This window comes from Scyliorhinus canicula, chromosome 18 (genome assembly GCF_902713615.1).
Source record: "Scyliorhinus canicula chromosome 18, sScyCan1.1, whole genome shotgun sequence".
NCBI lineage: Eukaryota > Metazoa > Chordata > Chondrichthyes > Carcharhiniformes > Scyliorhinidae > Scyliorhinus > Scyliorhinus canicula.
In genome coordinates, this window is record NC_052163.1 from 125,839,097 (window position 1) to 125,862,116 (window position 23,020).

Here is a 23,020-nt window from a genome sequence, read left to right on the forward strand (position 1 = left end):
TCACGATAAATGTGGACACGTGAATTTGTAATGGAAATAAACTGAATATTGACTTTACGCAGAGGGCTGAATTAAATCAGCACACCCTAATCCAATTATCCCCATTACTTAATCTATCTTCATTCAAAGACTAAATTTGATCTTGGAAAGTTCCCCATGTCCAACACCATAGGAGACAGGGGAGTACAAATATATTTTCAATTTATATGTTTAATTTCGAAAGGACAAAAGACCAGAATATACTCAACAGAAATTTCAACAGGCCTGGCAATATCTCTGTAGAGAGAGAAACAAGAGTTAATGTTTCAGTTCGATGTTCCTTCATCAGACCTAAAACATTAACTCTACTTCTCGCCTGAGAAACTGCCGAAACTGCAGTACCTCCAGCAGTTTCTGTTCCTAGTTTCAAATTTCCAGCATGGACAATGTTCTGCCTTTCTCTCATTTTACCTTATTTGCTTGTATGAGATGGAAGTTTTTGCCATGAACTCGAAGTCCATGTTCAAAATTCCTGCATTCTTCTTCACTCCAGGCACACAATTCATCTGCAAATACAAAATTTTGGGATGCTGTCACTGAAGAATGGAGACCTGTGATTTTTCAGGACATGAACAAAACAATTTCTAAGTTACAGACGAAAGGTTCATCACAATTGATAGCGGAGTAACAATTTGCTGGAAAAGGCAGCACAGTGATTAGCACTGTAGCTTCACAGCTCCAAGGTCCCAGGTTCGATTCCCAGCTTGGGTCACTGTCTGTGCAGAGTCTGCACATTCTCCCCCGTGTCTGTGTGGGTTTCCTCCGGGAGCTCCGGTTTCCTCCCACAGTCCAAAGATGTGCAGGTTAGGTGGATTGGCCATGCTAAATTGCCCCTTAGTGTCCAAAAGGTTAGGTGGGGTTACTGGCGACAGGGATAGGGTGGAGGTGTGGGCTTCAGTAGGGTGTTCTTTACAAGGGCCAGTGCAGACTCACTGGGCCGAATGGCCTCCTTCTGGATTGTAAATTCTATGAATAGTAATTATTTTCTAAGAACTTGGATGTTAGACTACAGCAGTTTCAAAAAGCATAATCCATTCTATGGATTTTCTGGTTATTTTCTAACAACTTTATGTTAGACCATAGCAAGTTATAAAATAAAGACAATTCCAGAAAGCCTTTTCATCATATTTAAAGTAAGCAAGAAACTGCAGAAAGAATGAATAAGACAACCACTTTTCACATCTCCATAATGCATCTAGCACTCAAAGAGGATTGGGTCATCTGAGAAGTACTGGCAACAGAAGAGACCTCATCCAAGCTTGAATAGTTTATTGATTAAAGGCAGAATGGCATTTAAAAAAAGCTTGCATACCTTGCACTACTTTCACATTAAATCTTAGTCTTCGGAGGGCTTCCTCTGCATTGAAGTTACATTTTACAAGTTCATACAAAGCCTATGGAGTTAAACAGAGATTGAAATATAATAAAGGGACTGAGACTCTACCTCCCATGAAAATAGCTCTATAGACAAAAACGTGGACTAATTTATCACTGAAATGACTTTGATATCTTAAAGCATTATGTAATTTTACAATTTCTAAAATAAAACAGAAATTGCTGGAAGCATGATGGGTATCTTCTCGGGAGAGAACAGAGAGATCAGGAACAGTTGACAATTCAAGTGTTTGCTTCGACAGAAAACATTTATTTTCTTCTCTCAGGCATGTTCAGGGTCCATATATGATATATGAACATATCTCTTTTTGCTACAGATAGTACCTAACTAGCTGTGTATTTCCAGCCATTTGTGTTTTTTTCAGATTTCCAGCATCTTTTATTTCTTGTTAAAAGTAACCCTTCCACATTTGGTGAGCAATTACTCAAAATAAGTAGAGATGAGGAGGGCCATCTGATTTTTCTTAATATCTGCACAGAAAGACCACCCATTGTAGCGCTATTTCAGTCTACCATTATATCCCGATGGTAATACCATGTGTTAATCATTCTGGGTGAAGAACTTCCTGGTGATACTCGTCAAAATCTTGCCTTGTGCTAGTTTCAACAAGCATCCTGTTACTCTATTGGCAACAGCTCAATTTGACATAATTGTCCAAATTTACTGTCCTGCAAGCTCAGTGGTAATATTTGAAATGATGAGTTGAATGGAAATGGCCTTTTAACAGTGCCAGCTTTACTTTGACACCTGCACAACCCTTTTTTAGATGTAGATTTTGGAAATGTCTTGATGATCCATATCTTTTTCAGTCTCTCCTCCTGATGCATCAAATAGAATGGTAATGGTAAATTATGGTAAGCAAGACCGTTTTCTGCAACATATCACAACTGAATTGACGCTAGCATGAAATCTATTCCAGGATTAATTTGGTGGTGCATAATCTGGATGGTAGGTTGGATTTAAGTAGGGCGGCACGGTGTCGCAGTAGTTAGCACTGCTGCCTCACACTGCCGAGGACCCGGGTTCGAACTTGGCCCCAGGTCACTGTTCATGTGGAGTTTGCACATTCTTCCTGTAACTGTGTGGGTCTAACCCCAACAACCCAAAGATGTGTAGGGTAGATGGACTGGCCACACTAAATTGCCCCTTAATTAGGAAAAAAAAATGGAGTATTTCAAATTTATTTACAAAAAGGGTGGATTAAGTTAGCGTTCGATCTGCATAAAACATAGATTGTTAGTCTAAAGGATGAAGTTTTCCATTCAAATTAATCTGTATAGATTGATTTGTCACCTGTTCACTATCTTTAATAATTATTCCTTCAGGGATACTCTCATTCATTTTCTCGTCTCTTGCCCTCTTTACCGCCTTGTATAGGAACTCTTCAACTTGTCTTTCTGGAAGAACATAAGGATCCCAAAGCAACTGGTCCTCGTTGTCATAAACTACAAGTGTGGAAAAAAAGGCAGATGCAATGAGAGTTCAGAATACAAAATATATGAACTAATTAACACTGGATCAATATTATTTGCAGCCTAATTGAAGAGTAGCAAGTACGTCACTTAACAAAAAGAAGCAGAGTTTGATATTTGAAAAATACAGACTTGGATGAGAGAACGTCGACTTATAATGTGCATTTCACATCCTCAATACATTCCAAAGTGTTAAACCAAAGTTGTAGGCCAACATGGTAGCCACTTAACACATTAAGCTCTTTTCTCTATAGATGCTGCCAGACCTGCTGAGATTTTCCAGTATTTTCTCTTTGGTTTCAGATTCCAGCATCCGCAGTAATTTGCTTTCATTAAGACCCAATAAACATGCAATGAATGACCAGTTAATCATTTTTGATGATCTTGGTTTACTTTTTGATTTGAAGAGCGTAGGAGCCAGTTTAACTAATGCCACATATCGATAAGATGCCCTGCTACAGCAAAACCTGACCAGTAACATTTCTTCCTCCAATGCAGCAGAGCTAATGCTACTGCTATTATCCATCTGGAATTATAGTTTCCTGCAAAGCTCAGGGCACTAATGTTTCTGTAGGTACGTATGAGTCATGCAAAAAGCAGTGGAGACAGGCAAGTGAGTCAGCATTTGAAGTGCTATAATTGGGTCAGTGTAGGCATTGCTCGCGTTTTCAGTTCGTTTACATTCAATATGCCCAGAAAAAAAGTCTGTTAGTTTCTTGTAACAAGTGAAAGCAGCATTCCATAGACTCTATACAGAGTCAGGCTAATATACTGCCCTGTACCATACCCGGAGGATCATGAGCAAATTAACAAGGAAAAAAAAAACATATTGATGATTCTCAACTGGGAATTTTCATATTCCAAAAATGAGGAAGGGTGCCCAGTTAATTCAGTTGGGGTAGACGGCGAACGTATATCTTAGAATAACACCAACAGGATGGGTTCATTTCCCACTCCACCTGGGGCCTGCCCCTGCAAGTGGAATGGTAAACCACCACCACGATAGGTGATGAATAGCTGGATTAGGTTGAGCCTCCAGAAATTACTTGGTTTAATTGAGGCCAAGGAAGGGCCACCGACACCCAGTGTGCAGGACACGTGAAAGGCTGAAAAAGTGTAGGAGAGAAATATAGAGTCAGCATTGATGTTTACTGTGCCGCAGCGCAGCCCCTACTGCAAAAACAATTTGCTGAATTTTACTGACCACCCCAAGCTGGCAGGAACAGAGATTGAGGGAGAGAGTAAAAATACAAATCTATAGAATCCATTCCTCTATGGATTATTCTTCCATGGAAAGTAGAAAGTTGTTGTGTGGAGATGGCACCTCGTCACTGTACTGCTGCCAGGGAGGTTTCCGAGCAGGGGGCTTGCATGCGGGGCCAATCAGCTGACTGCTCCACAGAGTTGGGCAGGTAATTTGCTTGATTAACCAATTAAGGATCATGTTGAGTTTCCGGCATATTGCCAACAACAGAGCAGCCCCCACCAACCCCGTCACAAGGGAAGGCCGTTGTCAATGTATGCTTAAGTGCAGGCTTTGGCAATTACATTGTTAAACTAATTGCCTTCTTAAAGACAGGTAATGGTTATTGGCTCAATCTCCCAAAGAATATTAATGGGCACAGATGCAACAGCTGCATTGGGGAAACCATAAGAGGTTTGTGTCTCTGCCAAGCTGTGAACAGAATAAACTTGCTGAAGGTAAAAGTCAAGCTGTTGCTTTGTTCCTCCATCATATGCTAACACTGGGTTGGAAAAGGCAGCCTTCTGACCTCAACAACCCCCCCCCCCCCCCCCCCCCCCCCCCCCCCCAAGGGGGCTGTCCTGCTTTGGCAGTATATTACCAACCACTAACTTCATAAAAGCCAGTGAAGGTACCATTCAGAGTCCGGGACTCCAAGCCATGCAGATAGGGCCTGGGTTGGAAAAGGCAGCCTCCTGGCCCCAATGATCTCCATTCCCTACTCCCCACCCAGAGGGGACTGCCCTGCTTTTTCTGGCCCTTTCCCCTTCTCCCAACATGAAAAATAAACAATTTTGGCAAGACTATTAACTTTCTGCACCCAGGGTTGGTGCTGGAACCATACAGGTTTATCACACTGCAGGTAGCCATCTCGACCCACTTGTGTCTGTCAAAAAGATGCATTAAGAATTCTGCCAAGTAGAGCAATTAGTTTCAATGAAACTACATCAAATTATCACAACAGAATTAAAAAATAATTCAAGCTAATAAATTTCAAAATGGAAATAAAAAAGTTAAGAAGTCTAAAACACAAATTTCTATTCATTCATCATCCCTGTGCTCACTGACTTCCACTTCCCCTGATTAAGCAACGTTCCCACTTATAGAATTCTCATCCTTGTTTTCAATTCCCTCCGTTGCCTCGCGACATCCTATCTCGAATCTCCATCAGCCTCACAACTAATAACACATTGAAATTATATAGCACCAAGAGGGTTACAAAGCAAAATTTGACAGAGACATATAAATAAAGCAATATTAGAGTAGATGGATCAAATCTTGGTCAAAGGGTAGCTCTTAAGGATCATCTTAAGCAGGAAATTATAGGCCGGTTGGCCTGACTTTAGTCATTGGCAAGATTTTAGAGTCTGTTATTAAAGATGAGATCGCGAAGAACCAGGCAACATGCCTCAATGACTACCGTCCGGTGGCCCTGACTTTAGTCGTAATGAAGTGCTTCGAGAGGTTGAACATGAAACGCATCACCTCCATACTCCCAGAACGCCTTGATCCACTGCAATTCACATAGCGTCGCAACCAATCCACAGCAGATGCCATTTCTCTGGCTCTACACTCATCCCTAGAGCATCTCGAAAACAAGGACTCCTACATCAGACTCCTATTTATTGACTACAGCTCCGCCAATCCCAGCCAGGCTCATATTAAAGCTCCAAAACCTAGAACTTGGCTCCTCCCTCTGCAACTGGATCCTCGATTTTCTGACCAATAGACCACAATCAGTAAGAATGAACAACAACATCTCCTCCACAATAGTCCTCCATACCGGGGTCCCGCAAGGCTGCGTACTCTACTCCCTGTACACACACGACTGCTCGGCAAAATTTGGTTCCAACTCCATCTACAAGTTTGCTGCCGATACGACCATAGTGGGCCGGATCTCGAGTAATGACAAGTCAGAATAGAGGAGGGAGTTAGAGAACCTAGTGGAGTGGTGCAATGACAACAATCTCTCCCTCAATGCCAGCAAAACTAAAGAGCTGGTCATTGACTTCAGGAAGCAAAGTACTGTACACACCCCTGTCAGCATCAACAGGGCCAAGGTGGAGATGGTTAACAGTTTCAAATTCCATGGGGCACATCTCCAAAAATCTGTCCTGGTCCACCCACGTCGACACTACCACCAAGAAAGCACAACAGCGCCTATACTTCCTCCGGAATCTAAGGAAATTCGGCATGTCCACATTAACCCTTACCAACTTTTACAGATGCACCATAGAAAGCATCTTATCGGGTTGCATCATAGCCTGGTATGGCAACTGCTCGGCTCAGGACCGCAAGGAACTTCAGAGAGTCGTGAACACCACCCAGTCCCTCACACGAACCTGCCTCCCATCCATTGACTCCATCGACACCTCCCGCTGCCTGGGGAAAGCGGGCAGCATAATCAAGGATCCCTCCCACCTGGCTTACTCACTCTTCCAACTCCTTCCATCGGGCAAGAGATACAGAAGTCTGAGAACACGCACGAACAGACTCAAAAACAGCTTCTTCCCCACTGTTATCAGACTCCTAAATGACCCTCTTATGGACTGACCTCATTAACACGACACCCTGTATGCTTCATCCGATGCCAGTGCTTACGTAGTTACATTGTATACCTTGTGTTGCCCTATTATGTATTTTCTTTTCTTCCATTTTCTTCCCATGTATTTAATGATCTGTTGAGCTGTTCGCAGAAAAATACTTTTCACTGTACCTCGGTACACATGACAATAAACAACTCCAATCCAATCCAAACTTGGAAGTGCATGGTAAAATAGGACTGAGTCAGCACAGCTTTGTCAAAGGGAGGTTGTGTCTGACAAATCTGTTAGAGTTCTTTGAGGAGGTAACAAGCAATTTAGACAAAGGAGAACCAGTGGACGTGATTTATTTAGATTTCCCGAAGGCCTTTGACAAGGTGCCGCATAGGATACTGTTAAATAAGTTAGGAGCTCATGGTGTTCAGGGTAAGATCCTGGCATGGGTAGAGGATTGGCTGACTGGCAGAAGGCAAAGAGTGGGGATAAAGGGGTCTTTTTCAGGATGGCAGCTGGTGACTAGTGGTGTGACACAGGGGTCTGTGCTGGGACCACAACTTTTTACAATATACATTAATGATCTGGAAGAAGGTACTGAAGGCACTGTTGCTAAGTTTGCAGATGATACAAAGATCTGTAGAGGGACAGGTAGTGTTGAGGAAGCAAGGGGGCTGCAGAAGGACTTGGACAAGCTAGGAGAGTGGGCAATGAAGTGGCAAATGAAATACAATGTGGAAAAGTGTGAGGTTATGCACTTTAGATGGAGGAATCTAGGCACTGACTATTTTCTAAATGGGGAAATGCTTCGGAAAGCAGAAGCACAAAGGGACTTGGATGTCCTTGTTCACGATTCTCTTCAGGTTAATGTGCAGGTTCAGTCGGCGGTTAAGAAGGCAGATGCAATGTTAGCATTCATGTCAAGAGGGCTAGAATACAAGACCAGGGATGTACTTCTGAGAATGTAGAAGGTCCCATTTGGAGTATTGTGAGCAGTTTTGGGCCCCGTATCTAAGGAAGGATGTGTTGGCCTTGGAAAGGGTCCAGAGGAGGTTCACAAGAATGATCCCTGGAATGAAGAACTTGCCGTATGAGGAACGTTTGAGGACTCTGGGTCTGTACTCGTTGGAGTTTAGAAGGATGAGAGGGGATCTTATTGAAACGTACAAGATACTGCAAGGCCTGGATAGAGTGGACATGGAGAGGATGTTTCCACTTGTAGGAAAAACTAGAACCAGAGGACACCATCTCAGATTAAAGGGACGAACGATCCTTTAAAACAGAGATGAGGAGGAAATTCTTCAGCCAGAGGGTTGTGAATCTGTGGAACTCTTTGCCGCAGAAGGCTGTGGAGGTCAATTCACTGAGTGTCTTTAAGACAGAGATAGATAGATTCTTGATTAATAAGGGGATCGGGGTTTATGGGGAGAAGGCAGGAGAATGGGATGAGAAAATATCAGCCATGATTGAATGGCGGAGAAGACTCGATGGGCCAAGTGGCCTAATTCTGCTCCTGTCTTATGGTCTATCTTAAAGGAGAAAAGAGAGGTGGAGAGGCAGGGAGATAGACGGAAGGAATGAGGGCCTAGACGGTGGAAGGCAGAGCCAAAAATGACGAGAGTAATTTAAATTGGGAATATTCATGAGCCAGCATTAGAAAACACAAACATCTTGGGAGGGTTGTGGCAGTTCTTAAAGACAGAGGGATGGTATCTGAAAATCTTTAACAAGATCAGCCAACATTGGGACCAGGAAAGGAAGTTTATATGGCCAGCGGTTTCGTCGGAATAAGGTTGAGGGAGCAGGAGGTGATCTCAATAACACGTTTGGCATGGAGAGGATAGGAGGAGTGATTGGAGAGAAACTAGACAAAGACTAGGGAAGGAAGCAGTCAGTAGGCATCTAACCGGATGACCACAATCTTACTGGCAAAGAGTGCCTTGAACTTATTGTTGGAGGGGATGGTGGAGAACACAGGGGAAATGCGCTTTACAAAAATAGAGACATTGAAAACAGGAGCAGGAGGCCATTCGACCTTCGAGCCTGCTCCGCCATTCATTACAATGACGGCTGATCATCAAACTCAGTAACCTGCTCCCGCTTCACCCCCACCCCTCTGGAAGCTCTTCTATGCCACTAGTGTCTTCCACCCTGAAGGCTGATGCAAAGTACCTATTCAGTTCCTCATCCATTTCTTTGTTCCCGATTATCACTTCTCCATCTTCAATTTCCATTGGTCCAATGTCCATTCTTGCCTCTTTCTTATCTTTTATACAATTAAAAAAAACTGTTGCAACCAAAAGAGGGGGAGGTGTGGCGCTGCTAGTCAAGGACAGTATTACGGTGGCGGAAAGGATGCTAGATGGGGACTCTTCTTCCGAGGTAGTATGGGCTGAGGTTAGAAACATGAAAGGAGAGGTCACCCTGTTGGGAGTTTTCTATAGGCCACCTAATAGTTCTAGGGATGTAGAGGAAAGGATGGCGAAGATGATTCTGGAAAAGAGCGAAAGTAACAGGGTAGTTGTTATGGGAGACTTTAACTTTCCAAATATTGACTGGAAAAGATATAGTTCGAGTACATTAGATGGGTCGTTCTTTGTACAATGTGTGCAGGAGGGTTTCCTGACACAATATGTTGACAGGCCAACAAGAGGCGAGGCCACATTGGATTTGGTTTTGGGTAATGAACCAGGCCAGGTGTTAGATCTGGAGGTAGGTGAGCACTTTGGAAACAGTGACCACAATTCGGTGACCTTTACGTTAGTGATGGAAAGGGATAAGTATACCCCGCAGGGCAAGAGTTATAGCTGGGGGAAGGGCAATTATGATGCCATTAGACATGACTTAGGATGTGTAGGTTGGAGAAGTAGGCTGCAAGGGTTGGGCACACTGGATATGTGGAGCTTGTTCAAGGAACAGCTATTGCATGTTCTTGATAAGTACGTACCAGTCAGGCAGAGAGGAAGGGGTCGAGCGAGGGAACCGTGGTTTACCAAAGAAGTGGAATCTCTTGTTAAGAGGAAGAAGGAGGCCTATGTGAAGATGAGGCGTGAAGTTTCAGTTGGGACGCTTGATAGTTACAAGGAAGCGAGGAAGGATCTAAAGAGAGAGCTAAGACGAGCAAGGAGGGGACATGAGAAGTCTTTGGCAGGTAGGATCAAGGAAAACCCAAAAGCTTTCTATAGTTATGTCAGGAATAAAAGAATGACTAGGGTAAGAGTAGGGCCAGTCAAGGACAGTGGTGGGAAGTTGTGTGTGGAGGCTGAGGAGATAAGCGAGATATTAAATGAATACTTTTCGTCAGTATTCACTCAGGAAAAAGATAATATTGTGGAGGAGAGTGCTGAGACCCAGGCTATTAGAATAGATGGCATTGAGGTGCGTAGGGAAGAAGTGTTGGCAATTCTGGACAAGGTGAAAATAGATAAGTCCCCGGGGCCTGATGGGATTTATCCTAGGATTCTCTGGGAAGCCAGGGAAGAGATTGCTGAGCCTTTGGCTTTGATTTTTAGGTCATCATTGGCTACAGGAATAGTGCCAGAGGACTGGAGGATAGCAAATGTGGTCCCTTTGTTCAAGAAGGGGAGTAGAGATAACCCCGGTAACTATAGGCCGGTGAGCCTAACGTCTGTGGTGGGTAAAGTCTTGGAGAGGATTATAAAAGATACGATTTATAATCATCTAGATAGGAATAATATGATTAGGGATAGTCAGCATGGTTTTGTGAAGGGTAGGTCATGCCTCACAAACCTTATCGAGTTCTTTGAGAAGGTGACTGAACAGGTAGACGAGGGTAGAGCAGTTGATGTGGTGTATATGGATTTCAGTAAAGCGTTTGATAAGGTTCCCCACGGTCGGCTATTGCAGAAAATACAGATGCTGGGGATTGAGGGTGATTTAGAGATGTGGATCAGAAATTGGCTAGTTGAAAGAAGACAGAGAGTGGTAGTTGATGGGAAATGTTCAGAATGGAGTTCAGTTACGAGTGGCATACCACAAGGATCTGTTCTGGGACCGTTGCTGTTTGTCATTTTTATAAATGACCTAGAGGAGGGCGCAGAAGGATGGGTGAGTAAATTTGCAGACGACACTAAAGTCGGTGGAGTTGTAGACAGTGTGGAAGGATGTTGCAGGTTACAGCGGGACATAGATAAGCTGCAGAGCTGGGCTGAGAGGTGGCAAATGGAGTTTAATGTGGAGAAGTGTGAGGTGATTCACTTTGGAAAGAATAACAGGAATGCGGAATATTTGGCAAATGGTAAAATTCTTGGTAGTGTGGATGAGCAGAGGGATCTCGGTGTCCATGTACATAGATCCCTGAAAGTTGCCACCCAGGTTGATAGGGTTGTGAAGAAGGCCTATGGTGTGTTGGCCTTTATTGGTAGAGGGATTGAGTTCCGGAGCCATGAGGTCATGTTGCAGTTGTACAAAACTCTAGTACGGCCGCATTTGGAGTATTGCGTACAGTTCTGGTCGCCTCATTATAGGAAGGACGTGGAAGCTTTGGAACGGGTGCAGAGGAGATTTACCAGGATGTTGCCTGGTATGGAGGGAAAATCTTATGAGGAAAGGCTGATGGACTTGAGGTTGTTTTCGTTAGAGAGAAGAAGGTTGAGAGGTGACTTAATAGAGGCATACAAAATGATCAGAGGGTTAGATAGGGTGGACTGCGAGAGCCTTCTCCCGCGGATGGAGGTGGCTAACACGAGGGGACATAGCCTTATATTGAGGGGTAATAGATATAGGACAGAGGTCAGAGGTGGGTTTTTTACGCAAAGAGTGGTGAGGCCGTGGAATGCCCTACCTGCAACAGTAATGAACTCGCCAACATTGAGGGCATTTAAAAGTTTATTGGATAAGCATATGGATGATAAGGGCATAGTGTAGGTTAGATGGCCTTTAGTTTTTTTCCATGTCGGTGCAACATCGAGGGCCGAAGGGACTGTACTGCGCTGTATCGTTCTATCTTCTTTTATATTACTAGCTAGCTTACACTCCTATTTCATCTTCTCTCCCCTTGTTGATTTTTTAGAAGTCCTCTACTTGCTTTTAAAAGCTTCCCAATCCTCTGGCTTCCCACTAATCCTAGTCACATTGTATGCTTTTTTCTTTTCTTTTGTGCTGTCCCTGACTTCCCTTGTCAGTCTTGGTTGCCTTGTCCTCCCCTTAAAATATTTTCTCCTCCTCGGGATGAATTTCTCTTGTGCCTCATGAATAGCCCCCAGAAACTCCTGCCATTGCTGTTCCTCTGTCGTTCCTGCTAGGCTCCCCTGCCAATCAACTCTGGCCCGCTCCTCCCTCATGTCTTTGTAGTTACCTTTACTTAATTGCAAAACCATTATATCTGACTCCAGCTTCCCACACTCGAACTGCAGGGTAAATTGTATCATGTTGTGGTCACTGCCCCCTGAGGGTTCCTTCCTCTTATGTTCCCTAATCAAGTCTGCCTCATTACACATCACCAAATCCAGAATTGCCTGTTCCCTTGTGGCTTCTACCACAAGCTGTTCCAAAAAACCATCACTTAGACATTCCACAAATTCCTTTACTTATGATCGGCTGCCAACCTGATTTTCACAGTCCACCTGCATTTGAAGTCCCCTGTGATTATTGTAATATTACCTTCCATGTATGCCTTTTCTATCTCCAGATATATTTTCTACTGCTAGGGGGCCTGTACATAATTCACATCAGGGTATTTTTTCCTTTCCGATTCCTCAACTCTACCCACAGAGATTCTGTGCCTTCTGATCCGATATCACTTCTGCTATAGATTTCATTTAATTCCTTACTAACAATGCAACCATCCCCTCTGCCTGTACTTTCGACAGGACACATATCCTTGAGTATTTAGATCCAGGCCCTGATCTCCTTGCCTCTCTGTGATGCCCTCAACATCATACCCCCAAATTTCAATGTCCTTTACAAGCTCATTTAGCTTGGTTTGTATACTGCATGCATTTACGGACAACACTTTTAGACCTGCGTTAACCGTCCTCCTTCTTATAGTTGTCCCCTTTTTTTGCTGTGCCTCAGGTTAGATTCCTGCCACTTTCTATCTTTGTTCTATTATGTGGTCTGGAAACGTTCCTAACCTCTCCTAAGCCCTTAGCCCCTTTGACTAGTTTAAAGTCCTCCTCATTGAGCAGCACTCACCTAATTTTCCACACAACTGAACCCTCTCCCCCACACTATTTAGTTTAAAGCCATATCTACAGCCCAGGCTATGCAATTCGCCAGGGCTTTGGTCCCAGCGTGATACAGAAGACCGTCCCATCGGGACAGCGCCCTCCTTCCCCAGTACAGGTGCTAATGTCCCATGAATTCAAACCCACTTCTCCCTTACCAACCTTTGAGTTATGCGTTTATCTCTTCAATCTTATTGACCCCATGCCAATTACCCACAGCTCAAGTCGTCATCCAGAGATTATCTCCTTTTCGGTTTTGCTTTTTAATTTAGCCCCTAGTTGTTCATAATCGTTCAGAAGTGCCTCCATCCTTGTTCTATCTATGTCACTGGTACCAGCGTGGACCATGACAACTGGATCTTTTCCCTCTCAAGCCAAGTTCCTCTGCAGCCCAGATGAGATATCCCAAACCGGAGCACCAGGTAGGCAACATAACCTTCGGGACTCTCAGTCCTGGTCCGATCTAGGCTATTAAGCCGAGACAAATTAAATTTAATGGCTGAATGTTTATTCGATGGATAAGCACATTTGTTTGGCCTCTTGCATCTGACACAAGCTCCACCAAACAGGATTTGTGCTAATAAAAAAGGTACATTTGTAAATAAATTGAACTCCATTTTAAAATAATGTTAAATCTCTGGCTCATTAAACTATAATGAATGGTTACCTGAACAAATTCATCAACAAACATCTTTTGATGGTAAATCAAAATTCTTTCAAGTATCACCTGATTATTCATAAACTAAACACAGTTATTTTCAATAGAAAAATAACAAATCATCCATCAAACTAGTTGGTGTGGCAATTAAAGCAGTCAACAATGGAAACATACGATTATGAAACATTTTACACATTGGAAACACGTTTTCAGAATGCTTTACAGTGTGAAAAAAAATAGGGCTACTGAACGAGCAGGAAGAACCAGTGGATGGAACTAAGCAACACAACTGAAAGATTGGCTGAAGAAGATTTTGAAAAGATTTCTGAAAGCAGGAAGGGGTTAAGACAGCGGGAATTAAGGATAAAATTCTAGAACACAGAAGCAGGGCGTGGTTAACAATGGTGAAGTGTTGAAGATGGAGAACAATTACAGACCTTTGTCACAGTGCCAGCAACGACACAAGTCTGAAGGAGATAACTGAGGTAGGGTGGGCGAGGCTGCAAAGATATTTGGAGAAAAGGATAAGAGATTTGTGTCAATAGAGGGATGCCGTGAGCAAGTGGAGGGTGGCAAGATTCAAACTGCAGTAAAGCACGGGGCTCAGAGTAGGTGATCAGGCATTCTGAGCTTGGATCAACCTGTGGAGGGTTGGAAGATGGAAGTGCTGGGCCCAGCTGGATGCGCATCATCCAATGATGATCAGAGACTGAACAACACTGCGGGAAGAGACACTGGCAGAGATAGGTGCCATTTCTGAGATGGATACAGACATTGTCGGCAACAGAATTCATGATTTTTAAATTCATTCAAGGGATATGGGCTTCGGTAGCTAGACTAGCATTCATTGCCTATCCCTAATTGCCCTTGAGAAGGCGGTGGTGAACTGCCTTCTTGAACCACTGCAGTCCATGTGGTGTAGGTACAGCCACAGTGCTGTTTGGAGAGGCAGTTCCAGGATTTTGACCGAGCGACGGTGAAGGAACGACGATGTCTTTCCAAGTCAAGATGGTAAGTGGGCAAGGAAGCTTAGGTCATCATGTAGACCACATGCCAAGTTTCTGCATCATTGAATGCAGCCCGAGCTGTCAAGTAGGGAAGTTAATAGAAGGGAGGATCCTCCAATTTTCTCTACATTGAGTTGGAATTTTTTTTTGATTCATGCAAACCTTTGTATCAGAAAGGTAATTGGTGAGTACTGACACCTGTCAGTCCCGCTACTATAGTATACCAATAAATGCATTAACAAATTGCACATTATACATCAATATTAAAATATCAAACTGTACAAAGATTATTCAGTATCATCCAATAAATTGCCCTGTGTGATATGGAAAACACAGGTCTGAATTATATACAAATAGCTCTATATTCATAGAATAGAATCCCTACAGTGCAGAAGGAAGCCATTCGGCCCATTGAGTCTGCACCAACCCTCTGAAAGAGCATTCATACTTAGGTCCACTCCCCAGCAATTCCACAACCACACCTAATCTTTTCACACTAAGGGACAATTGATCATGGTCAACCTACCTAACCTGCACATCTTTGGACTGCGGGAGAAAACCGGAGAACCCGGAGGAAACCCACGCAGACACAGGGAGAAAGCGCAAACTCCACACAGACAGTCACCCGAGGCGGGAATCGAGCCCGTGTCCCTGGAGCTATGAGGCAGCAGTGCTAACCACCATGCCATCATATATATTGGTTCGAACCTTTTGATAATTGATAAAATATTTGACTAAAATACTGCAGGTCCAGGTGGATGAATATATTCCAAACAGTGCGTTACATGAAGGGAGGATTAGACCTTTATGTTTAGGGGACTAATAAACACATTTGAGGAAATACCAGTGAAGATGAAATTACACATTCCCTCCTGTCCTTACCTTTTTCATTTTGCCTATATCGGCCGATGAATGGTGGGATAGGGGCTTGATACTGAGGTCCAACCATAATTTCCTGAAAGAAACCAAAGTAAATTTTTGCCACGTTATCTTTCAGGGTCCAAAATATATTCTCAAGTCTCAACCAAATTCGGACTGAAGCTGATAACGGCCTTCACACTCTCCCCAATGGCATGCTTACAATTTGACACAGTAGTGCAGGCAACAATAATTGAGATCACTCACGAGTCGAGTCCACCCTGCTAGGGAAACTAGTCTTTTATACTGTTGCATTGTTTTTACGGAAAAATGTTCTGCTGCGTCCATAAGCATGTGCCATGATTTTAAAGCTGCTGCTGGAATGTATCCCTGTAGTTTCTTTATCGTCTTCCCTCCCTCCCTCACTGGCTGAGGAAAACATAGGTAAGCTTTGTTTACAGTTAAGTACTGAGGCAGTCAGGAGTGCTTCATATTATCAGCCTACCTACTAATCATAGAATTTACAATGCAGGAGGCTATTCGGCCCATCGAGTCCACACTGGCTCTTGGAAAGAGCACCCTACTTAAGCCCATGCCTCCACCCTATCCCCATAACCCAGTAGCCCCACCTAACCTTTTTGAAGACTAAGGGGCAATTTAACATGGCCAATCCACCTAATCTGCGTATCTTTGGACTGTGGGAGGAAACCGGAGCACCCGGAGGAAACCTACGCAGACACGGGGAGAACGTGCAGACTCCGCACAGGCATGTTATTTGGCCACCTCAATTCACCAGCCAATTATCACTGACTAATAACTGTAAGGGCTTTGAGAAGAATTTGGCAACTGAGCACGTCTTTGCTCGTTGGTGATAAGTGTCAATCCACACTAGACCTAAAGAGGAATTTTCTCTGGCCTCTGGGCGGCGGGTGGCAGCCCTCGTTGGCCGGTGGTGGGATCTTCCAGTCTTGCCGCTGTCAATGGGATTTCTCGTTGAATCCACCCCACTGCGACTCTGGCGGGACCGGAAAATCCTGTCGTGAACCGCCAGATCTTGCCCAAGATCACCCTTACACAGAACATACGTAGTATTCAAAACAAAGTAAATTAAAACTCTTCAGTATCTGAAAAAAACTTTAAAATAAACTGAGAATTAAAAAAACAAGTACATAGTTTGTTCCAGCTACTTGAAATGAAATGAAAATCGCTTATTGTCACGAGTAGGCTTCAATGAAGTTACTGTGGAAAGCCCCTAGTCGCCACATTCCGGTGCCTGTTCGGGGAGGCTGGTACGGGAATCGAACCGTGCTGCTGGCCTGCTTGGTCTGCTTTCAGAGCCAGCGATTTAGCCCTGTGAGCTAAACCAGCCCCATTTATACTTGCACATATATACAAAAAACATTACCTAGTTCAATGACCTTGACCTCCAAGACTATATATAAACAATTAATCTGTTTATATTTTAAAAATGCAGTCAGCCAAATTAAATTGTAGTGAGAATTTTTCCCAATCAGCCGACATAGCACCAGCAAAATCATTTTAACAGGGTTACTATTTCCATTTCTCTGTGTACTGAAGAAATAAGAGTTTCTGTATTTTCATTGCTCAGTTCTATTTGAACAAATGCCGCATGAAAAAAGTAAAGTTAATGATATAACGCAGTTATTGTTGCTAAGCGGCATTAATTCCATATTGACCAGATCTTATAACAGGTGTGATGTTTCAGGATACTTGGAGCATTTATCCACATGTGGAGATGTTAGGACATCTCAAAGCATGATCAGAAGAGGGCGGTTTTTAAGAACCATCTCAAAACGTGACAGAGGAAGAGAGGCTGAGGTGAGGGAAATACAGAGTTCAGGGTCTGCCTGGCCAGCTGAAGATACAGCGGCCAACAGCGGAGCAGAAAGAATTGATGGGGGGGGGGGGGGGGGGGATGTGCAGAAGTGAAAAGCCCTCGGTGGATTGTAGAGTTGGAGGAGATTTGAAAGACAGGAGGCGGAATTCTCCGCTCCCCACGTGTAGCGGGACAGTCGTGGGAGGGCCTCCTGACATTTTTCACGCCCCCCTGGCGCCCCCAGCGATTCTCCGAGCCCGATGGGCCGAGCGGCCGGCCCTTCACGCCCGTTTCAACACGCCAGCAACCACACCTGGTCGCTGCATTCGTGAAACGGGCGCCAGATGCCCATTTGGGGCATCTAGGGGCCCCGAGTGGCAGGGGAGCACCACGACTATGCTCGGGAGGGGACAGGCCTGCGATCGGTGCCCACCGATCGTCGGGCCAGCGTCCAAAACGGAAGCACTCTTTCCCCTCCGCCGCCCGGCAAGATCAAGCCACCACGTCTTGCCGGGCGGCTGAGGAGAAAGACGGCCACCGCGCATGCGCGGTTCGCACCGTCTGTGCGATGAAGTCATCCGCGCATGCGCGGGTTGGAACCGGCTCCCCGCGCATGACCTCACAAATGCGCCGTTTTGCGTGTCATTTCCGGCGCGACAAGGTCACGGCCGGGAAAGACGGAGGCCCGCTCCTAGCCCCGGTGGGGGTGAATCAGGTGTGGGGAGCGAGCCCCGAGGCCGTTGTGAACCTCGGCCGATTTCACAACGGCCATCCCGATTTTTATCGGGAGCGGAGAATACCACCTGGGGAAGGGTGAGACTATGGAATTATTTGAAAATAGAGATGAGATTTTTTTTTTGGTTTAAATTTTGCTTAACTAGGAGTCAAAGTAAATCAAACTAACAGAAAAATGGCTCATTTTCTATATGGGAGTTTCTCTTTCCAGATTAAACAATAAATTGTTTAGGTTACAAAATACCTCAAAAGCCTATTTTTAACCCCTCAAATGGGCCTGTTGACTACATCTGGGGTGTATTTTTTTTAATTTTTGATAATCTCTGTTGTCACAAGTAGGCTCACATTAATACTGCAATGAGGTTACTGTGCAAATCCCCTAGTCGTCACACTCCGGCGCCTGTTCGGGTACAGAGGGAGAATTCAGAATGTCCAATTCATCTAACAACACGTCTTTTGGGAGTTGTGGGAGAAAACTGGAGCACCCGGAGGAAATCCCACGCAGACACGGGGAAAACGTGCAGACTCCGCACAGACAGTGACCCAAGCCGGGAATCGAACCCTGGTGCTGTGAAGCAACAATGCACCACTGTACTACCGTAATGCTTCAGCAGGCAAAGGGCACCCTTCGATATCGCAAGTAACAATTTTTCATGTGAGCCTCAAGTTAAGTTTTGGCAGGTTGTGCAACCATGGGAGAAGGACTCACCACAACCAAGGCCAATTTTTCTCATGCTCTTTTTGACAGGAATTTGTTGACAGAACTCGGGAGAGGGAAGGAAGTTGGCTGATTATCCCCTTAGACCAGGGGCGCGTGGGTCAATTGTGGCCACCCAGTGCCAGGAATTAAACCAGACGGTTTCCAGTTTGCGCACCTCAGCTACACGCTGCCTCAATGTGCTAACTTGAACTTGCCAGTGTTGTCAAGAGACTGTAGAAATGGGAAGAAGAAAAGGCAGAAGATGAAATAGTAAAGAAAAGAATGCTAAAATGGAATGAATGTGGCAAGAAGTAGGTTTTGTTTAAAAAAAAAGCATAACTCAATACTCAAAGTTATCCTGTGACAGCTATCATCCATAGATACTAACCTATCTGCGTCTTATGCAATAACTAGTTTCCAGACACTGATGAACAAAGGGAAATATAACCCAGACCTTGCCCAAAAAGCACTAACCTTTTTACAGTCATTAGACAAAATAGAATCATCTTCTTCAGAGTCCTCATCCGATAACGATAGTTCCTTATCATCCTCAATAGAATTAGCTGAAAACAAAATAAAGCTGATAATTTATACTTGAACTAAATATTTAATTATAATTAATAGAGGCAATAATTATAAATTTTTATTCGAGGCAGCTTGAGCAATTCTCTGGTTTATTCTCCTTCCAATTGAGTCCCCTATCACTATAGCCCTGCCATTCTTCTTCCTGCCCTGCTGTGCAGCAGAGCCAGCCACGGTGCCATGAACCCGGCTGCTGCTGCTTTCCTCTGGTGAGCCACCTCCCTCAAAAGTATTCAAAGTGGTATATCTGTTTTGCAGGGAGATGACCGCAGGGGACACCTGCACTGCCTTCCTACTCTTGCTCTGTCTTTTGGTCACCCACTTTCTATCTCCCTCAATAATTTTCACCTGTGGTGTGACCAACTCGCTAAACGTGCTATCCACGACGTCCTCAGCATCGTTGAGGCTCCAAAGTGAGTCCATCCGCAGCTCCAGAGCCGTCAGGCGGTCTAACAGGAGCTGCAGCTGGACACACTTCTTGCACGTGAAGGAGCCAGGGACAGTGGATGTGTCCCTGAGCTTCCATATCGCGTACGAGGAGCATGACACGGGTCTGGGATCTCCTGCCATGTCTTAAACCTTAGGTTAACTTATACAACTACAATTCCCAAAAACAAAAAGAAAAAAATAAATAAATAGACAAATGAAAAGAAAAACTACTTACCAGGGATAAAAAGCACCTCCTGCCCACCCAGTTTTGAATTCCCAAACTCACTCTTCGCTGTGCCTTCTCTGGCTCACTGGGAGAACTCACGATTCAATTCTCACCTAGCTTCAAATTCCCAAACTCACTCTTCGCTGTGCCTCACTCTGGCTGTGTCTTCTTTGGCTCACTGGGAAAACTCACTTCGAGTGAGTTAAAGTTGCTCTTTTTAAATTGGACTGAGTTGACCCCCCCCCCCCCCCCGCCCCACCTGCTTTTAGATCAAAGTAGCTTAAGTTGACTGACACTTAACTGCCAACCAGTTATGTGAATGGGTGGGGCAGCCCCTTGTTAACCTTCACTGCACAATTCTAGATTGATTTAAATTCCTGAAATTTAAAAAGGAACATTCTTACCAATCCAATTCCCACCTAGCTTCAAATTCCCAAACTCACTCTTCGCTGTGCCCCACTCTGGCTGTCTTCTCTCTGGCTCACTGGGAGAACTCACCATTAGAAAGAAAATAAACCAAATAATCGGAATGAGCAGCAAGAGATAAGAACATAAGAACATAAGAACTAGGAGCAGGAGTAGGCCATCTGGCCCCTCGAGCCTGCTCCGCCATTCAATTAGATCATGGCTGATCTTTTGTGGACTCAGTTCCACTTTCCGGCCCGAACACCATAACCCTTAATCCCTTTATTCTTCAAAAAACTATCTATCTTTACCTTAAAAACATTTAATGAAGGAGCCTCAACTGCTTCACTGGGCAAGGAATTCCATAGATTCACAACCCTTTGGGTGAAGAAGTTCCTCCTAAACTCAGTCCTAAATCTACTTCCCCTTATTTTGAGGCTATGCCCCCTAGTTCTGCTGTCACCCGCCAGTGGAAACAACCTGCCCGCATCTATCCTATCTATTCCCTTCATAATTTTAAATGTTTCTATAAGATCCCCCCTCATCCTTCTAAATTCCAACGAGTACAGTCCTAGTCTACTCAACCTCTCCTCATAATCCAATCCCTTCAGCTCTGGGATTAACCTAGTGAATCTCCTCTGCACACCCTCCAGTGCCAGTACGTCCTTTCTCAAGTAAGGAGACCAAAACTGAACACAATACTCCAGGTGTGGCCGCACTAACACCTTATACAATTGCAACATAACCTCCCTACTCTTAAACTCCATCCCTCTAGCAATGAAGGACAAAATTCCATTTGCCTTCTTAATCACCTGTTGCACTTGTAAACCAACCTTCTGTGACTCATGCACTAGCACACCCAAGTCTCTCTGAACAGCGGCATGCTTTAATATTTTATCGTTTAAATAATAATCCCGTTTGCTGTTATTCCTACCAAAATGGATAACCTCACATTTGTCAACATTGTATTCCATCTGCCAGACCCGAGCCCATTCACTTAACCTATCCAAATCCCTCTGCAGACTTCCAGTATCCTCTGCACTTTTCGCTTTACCACTCATCTTAGTGTCATCTGCAAACTTGGACACATTGCCCTTGGTCCCCAACTCCAAATCATCAATGTAAATTGTGAACAATTGTGGGCCCAACACAGATCCCTGAGGGACACCACTAGCTACTGATTGCCAACCAGAGAAACACCCATTTATCCCAACTCTTTGCTTTCTATTAATTAACCAAACCTCTATCCATGCTACTACTTTACCCTTAATGCCATGCATCTTTATCTTATGCAGCAACCTTTTGTGTGGCACCTTGTCAAAGGCTTTCTGGAAATCCAGATATACCACATCCATCGGCTCCCCGTTATCTACTGCACTGGTAATGTCCTCAAAAAATTCCACTAAATTAGTTAGGCATGACCTGCCTTTAACGAACCCATGCTGCGTCTGCCCAATGGGACAATTTCTATCCAGATGCCTCGCAATTTCTTCCTTGATGATAGATTCCAGCATCTTCCCTATTACCGAAGTTAAACTCACTGGCCTATAATTTCCTGCTTTCTGCCTACCTCCTTTTTTAAACAGTGGCGTCACGTTTGCTAATTTCCAATCCACCGGGACCACCCCAGAGTCTAGTGAATTTCGGTAAATTATCACTAGTGCATCTGCAATTTCCCTAGCCATCTCTTTTAGCACTCTGGGATGCATTCCATCAGGGCCAGGAGACTTGTCTACCTTTAGCCCCATTAGCTTTCCCATCACTCCCTCCTTAGTGATAACAATCCTCTCAAGGTCCTCACCTGTCATAGCCTCATTTCTATCAGTCGCTGGCATGTTATTTGTGTCTTCCACTGTGAAGACCGACCCAAAAAACCTGTTCAGTTCCTCAGCCATTTCCTCATTTCCCATTATTAAAACTCCCTTCTCATCCTCTAAAGGACCAATATTTACCTTAGCCACTCTTTTTTGTCTTATATATTTGTAAAAACTTTTACTGTCTGTTTTTATATTCTGAGCAAGTTTACTCTCATACTCTATCTTACTCTTCTTTATAGCTTTTTTAGTAGCTTTCTGTTGCCCCCTAAAGATTTCCCAGTCCTCTAATCTCCCAGCAATCTTTGCCACTTTATATGCTTTTTCCTTCAATTTGATACTCTCCCTTATTTCCTTAGATATCCACGGTCGATTTTCCCTCTTTCTTCCGTCCTTCCTTTTTGTTGGTATAAACCTTTGCTGAGCACTGTGAAAAATCGCTTGGAAGGTTCTCCACTGTTCCTCAACTGTTCCACCATAAAGTCTTAGCTCCCAGTCTACCTTAGCTAGTTCTTCTCTCATCCCCTTGTAATCTCCTTTGTTTAAACACAAAACACTAGTATTTGATTTTACTTTCTCACCCTCCATCTGTATTTTAAATTCCACCATATTGTGATCGCTCCTTCCGAGAGGATCCCTAACTATGAGATCATGAATCAATCCTGTCTCATTACACAGGACAAGATCTAGGACCGCTTGTTCCCTCGTAGGTTCCATTACATGCTGTTCTAGGAAACTATCGCGGATACATTCTATAAACTCCTCCTCACGGTTGCCTTGACCAACCTGGTTATACCAATCGACATGTAGATTAAAATCCCCCATGATAACTGCTGTACCATTTCTACATGCATCAGTTATTTCTTTGTTTATTGCCTGCCCCACCATCTCGTT

At 44.1% G+C, this 23,020-nt stretch overlaps 1 protein-coding gene across 11 annotated transcripts in view; it reads right to left on the reverse strand.

Moving 5' to 3' along the window:
- Positions 1-23,020, reverse strand: part of LOC119952854 (mesoderm induction early response protein 2-like) — a 94,620-nt gene that overhangs the window by 43,188 nt on the left and 28,412 nt on the right. For 10 of the 11 annotated variants that reach the window (XM_038776404.1, XM_038776412.1, XM_038776403.1 and 7 more), the window contains 6 exons: positions 19,145-19,233; positions 15,423-15,495; positions 13,971-14,033; positions 2,729-2,880; positions 1,352-1,433; positions 451-545 (listed from right to left, as the gene is read on the reverse strand). In XM_038776404.1, coding sequence (XP_038632332.1) covers positions 451-545; positions 1,352-1,433; positions 2,729-2,880; positions 13,971-14,033; positions 15,423-15,495; positions 19,145-19,233 — 554 coding nt within the window. The remainder of the gene's footprint in view (positions 1-450; positions 546-1,351; positions 1,434-2,728; positions 2,881-13,970; positions 14,034-15,422; positions 15,496-19,144; positions 19,234-23,020) is intronic. The other variant, XM_038776406.1, reaches the window with a different exon arrangement.